The 11,245-nt window shown below is 34.2% G+C and overlaps 2 protein-coding genes across 2 annotated transcripts; one reads left to right on the top strand and one right to left on the bottom strand.

Annotated features, from left to right (window-relative positions):
• Positions 1 to 606: 606 nt before the first annotated feature.
• On the top strand, positions 607 to 5,412 carry LOC144997676 (protein CLAVATA3 INSENSITIVE RECEPTOR KINASE 3-like). Its single transcript, XM_078957551.1, has 11 exons — positions 607 to 941; positions 1,048 to 1,180; positions 1,282 to 1,353; positions 1,434 to 1,577; positions 1,754 to 1,825; positions 1,929 to 1,988; positions 2,107 to 2,207; positions 2,297 to 2,431; positions 2,561 to 2,905; positions 3,544 to 3,923; positions 4,812 to 5,412. The coding sequence occupies exons 1-11, from the start codon at positions 845 to 847 to the stop codon at positions 5,178 to 5,180; spliced, it is 1,908 nt and encodes a 635-aa protein (XP_078813677.1). The 5' UTR covers positions 607 to 844; the 3' UTR covers positions 5,181 to 5,412.
• A 2,243-nt stretch (positions 5,413 to 7,655) lies between these two features.
• LOC145045584 (uncharacterized) lies at positions 7,656 to 9,457 on the bottom strand. Its single transcript, XM_078993905.1, has 5 exons — positions 9,212 to 9,457; positions 8,518 to 8,711; positions 8,146 to 8,230; positions 7,958 to 8,026; positions 7,656 to 7,861 (listed from the first exon to the last, which is right to left on the bottom strand). The coding sequence occupies exons 1-5, from the start codon at positions 9,293 to 9,295 to the stop codon at positions 7,769 to 7,771; spliced, it is 525 nt and encodes a 174-aa protein (XP_078850031.1). The 5' UTR covers positions 9,296 to 9,457; the 3' UTR covers positions 7,656 to 7,768.
• Between the last annotated feature and the right edge of the window lie 1,788 nt (positions 9,458 to 11,245).

Genomic DNA, 11,245 nt, shown 5'->3' with positions numbered 1-11,245 from the left:
ATAAAGAAACTTATGAAAAAATAAGAAAAATATTTTTAGAGGTTATATGGTTAGGACCAATCCAGCCCAGTTCACAGCTAGAAGACCTATTTTAGAGCTTTTGAGCACCATAAGACTTCGAAGACAATGAATAGTGAGGTCTACATTTAACTTTTACCTAAATCTTAAACCAAACTTATCAAAAATTAAACTATTTTTGTCTTTTTCTCTTAAGATTATGATTTGTCATTTCATTACCCCTGAAGTAAACTATTTGTTTAATTTGACTTCAAAAATCAATGTCATTTCTTTAAATTAACTCAGTTTAGTAGGAAAAATATTTTTGTATTCATCGTCTTGAACTTTAACCATCTTAAACTTTAACCAAAATGCAAAAAAAGTGGATTTATTTAAATAAATTTGAAATTATAGAAAAATATACGTTTCTTACTTGCTTTCATCCGTGTAAAAACTAAAGATAAAAGCTCAAAAAGAGACTGGTTTAAAGAAGGATAAAGAATATGCGCATGTTAGCAAAAGCTGTGCATGTTAACCATTAAAGCAACTTGAAGGAAGCTTTAATTCCCATATTTTACACTTGACACCCCTCACTCACTGTCACTGACACCACCGTATCATCGCAACCTGATTCTCTTCTTTCCTTTTTCCTTTTTTCCTTTTTCTCTCTCTTTACAAATACCATTTGCAATGGCAAATGTTGTGACTTACCCAAATTTGCAGACGAAAATGCCCCACCATTCCAAATGAAATCAGAAGAGCTTTACTCTATCATATAAACCACATTTATTTCACGTTATTTCCCCCCGAAATTTCTTCCAAAATTAATGTTCTTCACTTGCATTCAATGATGATCATGCTTCAACGCCTCAGATTTTGCTTCCTCTGTTTCTTTCTTTTTGCTCCTACTCTTTCTCTCTCTTATGAAGCTCGTAATCCAGAAGGTTTCTCTCTCTTCCTCCTCTTTTTATCCTTTTTTCAGTTTTCCTTTCTGGGTTTTTGAAATAATATATGGGTTTTTAAGTTCTTGATCTCAATTTGTACGTGCAGTTGTAGCTTTGATTTTGATTAGAAATGGGTTGAATGATCCTCATGGAGCTCTTAACAATTGGGATGAAGATTCAGTCGACCCTTGTAGCTGGGCTATGATTACGTGTTCCCCTGATAATCTAGTCACTGGCCTGTATGTTCTTTTCAAGTTTTAACCTATACATATACATTATATGTAATATATCTTCGATTCATCACTGTTTTATCTAAAAAAATTCATGGGTTTTGTTACAGTGGAGCTCCAAGTCAAGGATTATCAGGAACATTGCAAGGGGTTATCGCTAATCTCACAAATCTCCGTCAAGTGTAAGTCATCTGTGTTTCCTCTCGAGTTTCGAATATGTTTTATTGAAAATCTCTTATGTTTTAAAGATTGGTGAAAACAGATTGTTGCAGAACAACAACATCTCCGGCCAAATTCCGGCCGGAATAGGCCACCTTCCGAAGCTGCAAACGGTGGATCTATCAAACAACAAACTCTCCGGTCACGTGCCGGAGTCGCTGAGTCTTTTAAATAGCTTACAATATCTGTAATTATCCAAAACTTTGTCTCTCTCTAAAACTCCTTATTTGAAACATGATCATTGATGGGTCAATTTTAGTTTGATAAATTGACCGTTGAAAACATGAAAATTTTGGATTTTGTTTCTTCAAATTTGATAATGTTTGACCTTATTTTCTTTTGTTTTTGTCATGTAATGAGTAGAAGGTTGAATAACAACAGCTTATCTGGAGCTATTCCTTTGTCGTTAGCTTCTGTTCCTCAACTTGCCCTCTTGTAAGTTTTTTAATTTTTTTTTTTGTTTTATTTTCTATCTTTTTTTGTAAACTTTCCTTTGAAATAAATCATTGAATCATCGACAAATATGTTCAAATTTCAGAGACTTGTCATACAACAATCTCAGTGGTCCAGTTCCCAAGTTTTCAGCAAGAACTTTCAAGTATGTATGATGATTGATCATACACCTCAGTCGTTTTTTACGTTAATTATTTGTTTTTTTCTTGAAATTAACATTAAAAAATCGTACTTTAATCCTTGATATTGTTTTTATTCAACAGTATTGTGGGTAATCCTTTGATATGTGGAACTCATGCTAATGAAGGTTGTTATGGATCGACTTTACCTGAGCCACTATCGTTCGAGATTAATCCATCATCAGGTGTGATTTGTGAAGTTTATATATAAAGAATTCGATTCTCTTTCTCTCTCTAAACTCTAAACCGAGTTTCTCTCTCGAAATTTTTTCAGGAAAAAGCAAGTCGAAAAGGGTCGCAATTGCTCTTGGAATCAGTCTAAGTTGTCTCGTTCTTCTCATCGTATCACTTGGAGTTCTTCTATGGAAGAGAAGCCGAAGCCATAAACAAAGCATCCTCGACATCAATGGTATCTATGAATCCTTATTTTATTTGACATGAATTTGGTATATTACAATGATTAATTAATATCAAAGGGTTTTTGGATTTGACCTAAAAAGTCGAAGTATCTATCTAATTTGAAATTAACTATCGACAGACATACCAGAAGAGGGTTTAATGAACTTAGGAAACTTAAGAAGCTTCACATTCAAAGAACTCCAATACGCAACCGATAATTTTAGCTCAAAAAACATTCTTGGAGCTGGAGGATTTGGTAATGTTTACAAGGGAAAGTTAGGAGATGGGACAATGGTGGCTGTGAAACGGTTGAAAGACATCAATGGAACCGCAGGGGAATCACAATTCCGGACGGAATTGGAGCTCATTAGCTTAGCGGTTCACCGGAATTTGCTCCGGTTGATTGGCTATTGTGCAACTCCGGTGGAAAGACTCTTGGTTTACCCTTTCATGTCTAATGGCAGTGTAGCTTCAAGGCTTAGAGGTTTGTACTTTCATTCATTATTTATTGTTTATGGTACAACTCGGTACTGCATCATGGACCATCTCAAAGTCAACTCTTTTATGTATAATGTCAAAACATAGTACTTTCCAATTCCAAAATTGACCCCTTATAGTTTAGTTTCATGACAATAATCTTACACTCAATAAGATGGTCTTCATCTGTGTTTGACATGCACTGGACTATCAGTGCAACGAAAACTATAGTTTTGCGGCCAATATGAATACATTATAAAAAATAGCTTAAAAAAGATTGTCTGGTCCTGTACTGCTTTTGACATGCACCGTCCTGTACTGCGTTTGACATGCACCGGACTGTCAGTGCATCGAAAACTATAGTTTTGCGGCCAATATGAACACTCGATGAAAAAAATAACCCTAAAAAGATTGTCTGGTCCTGTCGTAGGTCATATCGAAAATTTTATGAGACATGATGTTTGTGGGGCCCATTGACATTTTCATAAACAAATGTAGGATGAATAGTGGGTACTATGACAAAGTGGTTAAACACTTGCTACCTTATTTTGGTGTTTCTATTTAATTTGTCCTTGGTGAAATCTTGTTACAAGGTCAACTTTTTTTAAAAAGTTTTAATTTATATTTTTCCAACAAATATTTTAGGAAAACCATCTTTAGACTGGAATGCACGAAAAAAAATTGCGATAGGAGCCGCAAGAGGTTTGTTATATTTACACGAGCAGTGTGACCCGAAGATTATCCACAGAGACGTGAAAGCGGCGAATGTTCTTTTAGACGAGTTTTGTGAGGCGGTTGTGGGTGACTTTGGGCTCGCGAAACTTCTTGATCATGCGGATTCACACGTCACCACGGAGGTGCGTGGTACCGTGGGCCACATTGCACCTGAATATCTCTCCACCGGCCAATCATCAGAGAAAACAGACGTTTTTGGATTCGGGATTTTGTTGTTGGAATTGATAACGGGGATGAGAGCTTTCGAGTTTGGGAAAACGGTTAATCAAAAAGGCGCAATGCTCGAATGGGTAAGTACTTTACGCATCGAAACTTGTTCATTTCTACATGCATTAACTAGTTGTACTATTTTTGCATTTACCTAATTCGTCAATAGGAATTGAAACCCTCACATCAACTATGCTTGTGGGCCATCTAGTTGTACTAATAATTCTAGACATGCATGGACAACTTGTACATCTGTATTGTGTCTCCTACCAACTTGTACATGCATAGGCCCTGGTCCTGGACATAGACATGCATTATGACTTGTACGGTGCATTGGTAATTTTGTGTAGGGGTTTTAGGCTGCATTACCTGCTTGTACCATTTGGGTTGCACTCATATAAGACGCATTACATACTTGTACAAACTACTATCTTTATTTTCTAAGACGCATTACATACTTGTACCATATAACATTTATAGTATCTCAAATTATCAATCATTTTTTATGTTATAAATTGTACATTAGCACAAGTCCTATACATGCATTACCAACTTGTACAGTTGTAAGACATGGTCAATTATTTTCGTTCTCTAATAAATAGTTAAATACACATAACCTACGAATTTTTCTGTACTTCTCACATTCATCGTGAGGTTGTACTATGTTACTAGGCATGCATTGGGAATAGTCCAGTAAAGTACAACCTCTTAATGCACATCAAAAGATTCCGAGCCTACCAAACCAAACCTTAACATCCATCAATAATTTGCATGGTACAAGTCTTTAATGCATAGGGTACAAGTCTTGAAATTATTGCTATCAGCCTATAAAACCAACCCATGCATTACGAAAACGGGTACAATACAAGTCTTTTACATCAAGAAAAGTTCTTCACATGCTACATGTATGGTACAAGTTGTCAATGCACAAAGTACAAGTCAACTAAGCATGATAAATATTTATTTTTCAGGTGAAAAAATCACACCAAGAGAAAAAAGTGGAACTTTTAGTAGACAAAGAGTTGGGGACAAATTATGACCAAATTGATGTGAGTGAAATGCTGCAAGTAGCATTACTGTGCACCCAGTACATTCCGGGCCACAGGCCCAGGATGTCTGAGGTGCTCAGGATGTTGGAAGGGGACGGTCTGGCTGAAAAATGGGCCGCAACTCATAATCACGTGAGCCATAATACGACTATAAGAAACCAAACAAAAAATGGTTGTATGGTCCAAAAACTTGATGACAATGATGATGACTATACATCAAGCATGCTTGGGGTGATGTTGATGGATGATGACCATGATGCCCATGCCATGGAACTCTCTGGTCCAAGATGATCATCAAATGTCATTTACTAAAATAGGGATATCAAGGAAAAAGGTGCTATATTTTTAGTTTTATATATTTAGTATTTAAATTAAAGGTTTTATGTGAAAAAGTGGATGTATAGTTTGGTAAATATGTTTGGTTTAAGGGTCTAATTTGTTTTTGGAAATTAATGTTACATTGTAGAAAAAATATTGATGACTACTTTGATATATGGTAATATGGTATGCTATGAGTTGATTACGTGGACTTGTATTTCAAATTTTTTTTGATGGTGTTTCTAGTGTATATTTAATTAACTATTGCTTTTTATAAAAGTTGAAGGGAAAGTATTTAACAAGGTTATTAAAAAACGTGTAGTAAAAATAAAATACAGATTTAAATAATTGGTAATATTCGATTTAAAGTTTATGTGGGGGCATACATTGCAAATAATGATGGGTGTGTGTGTATGTGACAAAGCAAAAGAAGAGAAAGCGAAAGGGTCGGGAGTCTTGACCAAAAGTTGGCTGGGAGGCCCGAGACAATGTCTCCTTTTTGCAGTCATGCCCTTCATGTTTTTTTTTTTCTTTAAAAAAAGTGAAATTATTATCACAAATATATGATTGAACTTTTATAAGTTTATATTTTCAATGTCTTTACTAAAAGGTTATAACATTAAGTGATACATAAAATAATTGATTTGATTTTATAAGTTACATATCTAAACTGTTTTTTTTTTTTTTTTTTTTTTTTTTTTTCATTTCAATTATTACATTTAGTTTATGTCACAACACTTCACTTCACATCACTTTAACTGACTAAAACCAAACAAAGGTAAAGGGATCGTGATTCGTGTATGATGATATTATCATATAATTGGGTAAATATTCTCCTTTTCTATCCTCATCCCACAAAACAATGTTAGGTTAAAACATAATTTTATACCGAAACGTTTGGCTTGTAATGTTTGAGTCATAAAGGTGGTTTCGCCCATCTTAAGTAGGGTCGTTTTGTTTTTTTGTTTTTTTTAAAGATAAAAAGTTTTGGAAAAAGATAAAATAAGTTAGTCATATTTATAGTTTTCCAACAAATATCAAAAAATTAGATAAATGTCCTGCACAAAAGGACTAGTCTCGGACCGAACCCGAAAAAAAAAAAAAAAAAAAAAAAAAAGACCAGACCGAAAAAAAACATGTCCTAAAAAAGATTGGTCCGAAACTGTTTAAGACCGGTCTGATAAAAACCGGACTTTCTAAGACCGGTCCCAAAAAAATTGGACCGTTACAAGACTGGCAGAAGACCGGTACGAGACCGACCAAAGACTAGTTTGAGACCGATCTAAAAAAGGACAGGAAGTCAAATTTTATAAATATATCATTTTTGTGTTAATTACATAATTTTTAATACGCACAAAAAGACCACGAGACTGCATCGAAAAAGACCGAGATCCGTCCCAAAAAAGATCGGATCGAAAGAGACTGGTTTGAAAAAAGACCGACTCAAGACCAGACGGGACCAGACTGAAAAAAGACCGGATCGAGACCAGACGGGACCAATCCGAAAAAAGATTGGACTGCTCCGAGACCCAACACAAAAAGACCGAACCGTTTCTAGACTGATCTAAGAGATAGCAAATATGCCGACCTAATAACATTTGCGAAATCCGTAAGTGGACTGAAAAGCATTCAATGGGCTAGAAAAGCCATTTTGGGCTATTAAAAAAATCTTATTGTGCTACGAAATGGGCTGTGAAACGGTACATATAGTTTGATATATAAGACATATTTTTCTCAATCTTTCTTCAAATTTTACATTATTTTTTGGGTGAGAGCCCAAAAAAACTTCATTTTTACATCATTTAAAGTTTGTTTGGTTGAAAAATGTTCTTCGATGATTTTATCACCATCTTTTTTTTTTTTTTTTTTGAAATTTTGTTTATCTGTGAAATTAAGAGTTTAAAAGATCTGATTAGCAAAATTCTCTGAATTTATTTATTTATTATTATTGTTATTATTATATGTACATTTGCATGTTAAACCTTCAATATAAACTTATTTTTGTTGTTGAAATAGTCCTTAAAAACTTTTCCCCCCCAAAAAAAAAATCAAAAAATGGTTGGGTTGTTTGCTTTTTCGGTAAAACCTGAATTTTCAGTGTTTTTTTTTCTTCATAAAAACAATGACTTTTGATCTATAATGACTTCTCAAAGTCATCTTCAAAATCACTGATTATTTTGGACATTTTGCTATTCTTTTACTATGTCTTCAAAAATTTGGTAAATGAGATCCTATTTTATCTTTTGTCCAAAAAGAAAAGCATTCATAACATTTTCAAATATCGTCCAATATTAATGCTCTTAACATCATCTCACGTCTTAATTGGTTAAGACTTTGCTTTTTTCCAAAATCATCTCATTTTACCACCTCTTGGTGCATAGTTTCACAACGTTAAACACTAGAAAACATCATTTGAGTATTAATTTAAAGCAATTAAACTAATCCAAATTTAAAAACTTGTTCTAGATAAGTCTAATGTGTAAATATATCATTACAATCAACGAGACTAAATACTCAAAATCATTTCACAAAACAAAATATGATCAAATTAAAGTCCCTTTCTATCGTGCTTTTGCTTTAACAAATTTGCCTCTTGAAGCTTTCTTCTCCATCTTCTCTCTTTTCTTTCTTGTCTTTTCATCTTCTTCAACTCCCTATAACAAATGGAGCCCAATAGATTCAAATTTATTGTTAAAATTAATTAATTAATTTTTTTTTAAATATATAAATTTAAGTGAAAGAAACACCACCTCTGAGCCTCCCTGAGGGAGAAATCCCTTAATTAAACCCCATCCTTTATACACTGCAAATCCTGGTATCTAAACAAAATCAAACAAAAAAATAAATTGTAACAGATAGAAAAAATACAAAGTATTGAAATTTTGGGGATAAAAAAAAAACATTATTTATATATATTGTTAATAAAAAAATGATTTACCACAGCATATATCCACCAAAACTTCCCAGAAATGATAGATGTGAGTTGTACAAAGCATGTAATGTAAATAACATCATGCAGATATCTGCACACAACATTCATAGCAAAATTATTAACCTGATATTACCTTGCTGACATGGCAACCGTTCATGCCATGTCAGCTTACAAAATACTACAAATGCTGACATGGAAAAACACACACATACATATATATATACTTTTAATAATAATATAAAAAACTAAACTTGGGTTACAAGTTACAAGTTACAACACATCATAAGAACCATTTGAATATTCCATGTCAACTTATTTGGCATCTGTGTTGCCACGTCAGCATAAGGATGGAAAAGTAAAATGATACATATTACATACCCACAAGCTCCACCAGTACTCATATCGAATCCTCCATCAAAAAGGTCTCCATTATCAGAATAAGTAGGTTTTGCCATGGATGCCAGCTGTGTATAGCAGAGATAGTAGGCACTTGAAGTCAAGATTAAGCCAATCCAATGAAGCCATGTAAAACTTGAATAGAACACCCCTGCTCTTAACAAGATGTAAGCAACCTGTAATTTATCATCAAACTCATGTTTTATTGTCTTTAGGATTGAGTTATTCGGGTGTATCTTATGAAGAAGAAAAGGATGAAAACAAGAATATGCGTAGGTTGATTATGTTCACCAAATTAAGAAAATAAGGAAATGTTTATCGATCTCATTAAGCACTTTGATTAAGAGGATGAAGAAGAAAAACAAAACCCTATCGATTGGTGATGAGATATGAAATAGGAGAACGAAGAGGCACACCTAGATTTCTCAGTTACAATGTCACTAATCATTTCTAATTTTAGTACCTTATAGGAGCTTTAAAGATTTAGAATTCTAATCGTTCTATGTATCTCTTCCTGTCAACAGCAGGAGTTTTATTTACAATTAACATTGGCAATACAGAATCAGAACACGTTTGACTTCTAATCTGTGCTATCGTAATCGATCGAGATACTATATATCAAGCAATTGAAAAGGAACAGTTTATAAAAGGATTTATGAAGGGAACAGAAGTTTACATTGCAGGCGATAATGATGCGAAAGAGATTGTTCATATGACGTGTGTTCTCATCCCTTCGCTTCTTCGCACCTTGATTTGCCATTTCTTGGAGATCTCCGCCTTGTTATTGATTTGACTCCGTGAGAATTGAAGGAATATAGGGGGAAACGAAAAACCCTTGACCAGATGACTGAGAATTGGGAAGAGATGCTGAGCTTTGAAGTCTTGAATTGAATCTCCACCAGTTTGACATCAACGATTCACGGATGGTTCGGTTTTTGCCCCAAATAGAGATGAGAAAGCTCGAATCCGACGAAACCCGGTACCCAAACCCAAACCTAAACCCGAACCCGAATCACTAATAACGTGTTATTTTGGAACTTTTTTTTTTATAAAGTCTCAAATGTTTTTTTTTTTCAATATAAAGTTTTATATTTTTATAAAAATATAATCTTTCATTTCATATTAAAATAAAATAAAAATTATTTTTTCGTTAATTTAGATAAAATGTTTAATAATAGGACTTTTCTGTTTAAAAAAAATAAAAATTTACCAAAAGATTTCCTAAAATAATGAGATTTTTCTACATAAAACCCTATTAAGTATCGTCCATTTATTAAAACTCGTATAATATAATTACTATTTTGAAAATTAATAAGTGTCAGTCAATATTTTGCAAAAATCTGATTTTCGAAATCCAACTTCTAACGGAAATAAAACTATTTAGTAATGGATTGTTTGATATTTTTTTTATTTGGACGGTAAGAGAATAAGGTCTTGATTTGAATAATTTTTTCCCTATTAACATGAGAAATGGTACATACAATAACTTTTGGATGGACATGGCTTGGGTCTCTTCCTTTCATGCAAATACACCACTATTTTTTTTTTTATTATTATTTTATTTATTTGCTTTGGACATAAATAAAGATTGAATGATTTCAAACCGGTTGTATTAAGCTTATCGACCTCTAGTTTTGCATAGACAACCGAGAGGAGGTGTAGAGGGCACATTATGGGTTGAACCGGAGTGATTTGCGAAGTTTTGTGTTTACAAAGTCCAAAGTTCGCTTGTTTTGGTATATTGATTCTAATGTGTTTTCTCGATAACTTCACTTTGAGTTTATCTTGATAGTGGCACCTTGATTACCAGTGAAGTGTCAACTAGATGGAACAATTTTGTTCTCATCAAGTTGACCATTTGACTTTGGAGGTTGGCTCTAAACGAATCCCTACCTGCATTAAAATTTCGAAAAAATGTACAATTTAGACTCTATCTACTATTTGTCCTATTTGTGGTTCGGCTAAAGAGACCATGAACGACTTCTTTCTTTCTTGCTCGAACCTTATAGATATATGGATAGGGATGTCAACGGGGGCAAATGGGACGGGAATTGCATCCCCCGCCCCCGCCCCCGAAATCTCCATCCTTTCCACCCCTGCTCCTGCCTCAGAAATCTCCATCCTTTCAAATGGGGGTTAACCTTGCCCCCGCCCCCGTCCTCATCCCCGATTTTTTTCAACAAATGCCCCTATACGGGATGAGCCTCCCACAGGATCGGGGTCCTACGGGATTTTTTGACATCCCTATATATGGAGGCTTATCAAAAGATGGTGGGGTGTTGCATACCCCTCCATCTTGACCAAGTATAGTTGAATCTCTTGAGCGGATAACTTCAAGCTTAACGGTGGTTAAATGGAGTGTTTTGAGTGGTCATAATCACCACTATTTGAGTCCTTTGGAAATTTCACAATAATCTGGTGTTGGGGTGGGCGGTTAAGCCTAACTAGGGATGAACAAAAATCGAACCGAAAAACTAAAAAAAAACCGTTATAGTCGAAACCGAAAAACCGAAACCAAAGCAATAACCGACGGTTTATGTTTGAATTTTACGAAAACCAAAAAATAACGGTTTGGTTCGGTTTTGATATATAAAACCACCCACAAAAACCAAACCGACCCACATTTATCGCAACGTACTTTTACTGGGTTGGAACCCAAAAAATAGAAAAAAACAGGAGCTCATAAACCCAAGGTTTAAAACCGAAGACC

The sequence above is a fragment of the Lactuca saligna genome, chromosome 5 (genome assembly GCF_052625555.1).
Source record: "Lactuca saligna cultivar CGN05327 chromosome 5, ASM5262555v1, whole genome shotgun sequence".
Lineage (NCBI taxonomy): Eukaryota > Viridiplantae > Streptophyta > Magnoliopsida > Asterales > Asteraceae > Lactuca > Lactuca saligna.
This window is presented reverse-complemented; position numbering and strand designations above follow the sequence as displayed.

Excerpts from the sequence above, each read along its gene's own strand:
- LOC145045584 (XM_078993905.1), bottom strand. The coding sequence starts at position 9,295 with ATGGCAAATCAAGGTGCGAAGAAGCGAAGGGATGAGAACACACGTCAT. Across the intron at positions 8,231-8,517 it reads AGTACTGGTGGAGCTTGTGG|ATATCTGCATGATGTTATTT; the intron begins GTATGTAATATG and ends TGTTGTGTGCAG. Across the intron at positions 8,027-8,145 it reads TTTGGTGGATATATGCTGTG|ATACCAGGATTTGCAGTGTA; the intron begins GTAAATCATTTT and ends GATTTTGTTTAG.
- LOC144997676 (XM_078957551.1), top strand. The coding sequence starts at position 845 with ATGATGATCATGCTTCAACGCCTCAGATTTTGCTTCCTCTGTTTCTTT. Across the intron at positions 1,354-1,433 it reads CTCACAAATCTCCGTCAAGT|ATTGTTGCAGAACAACAACA; the intron begins GTAAGTCATCTG and ends TGGTGAAAACAG. Across the intron at positions 3,924-4,811 it reads AAGGCGCAATGCTCGAATGG|GTGAAAAAATCACACCAAGA; the intron begins GTAAGTACTTTA and ends TTTATTTTTCAG.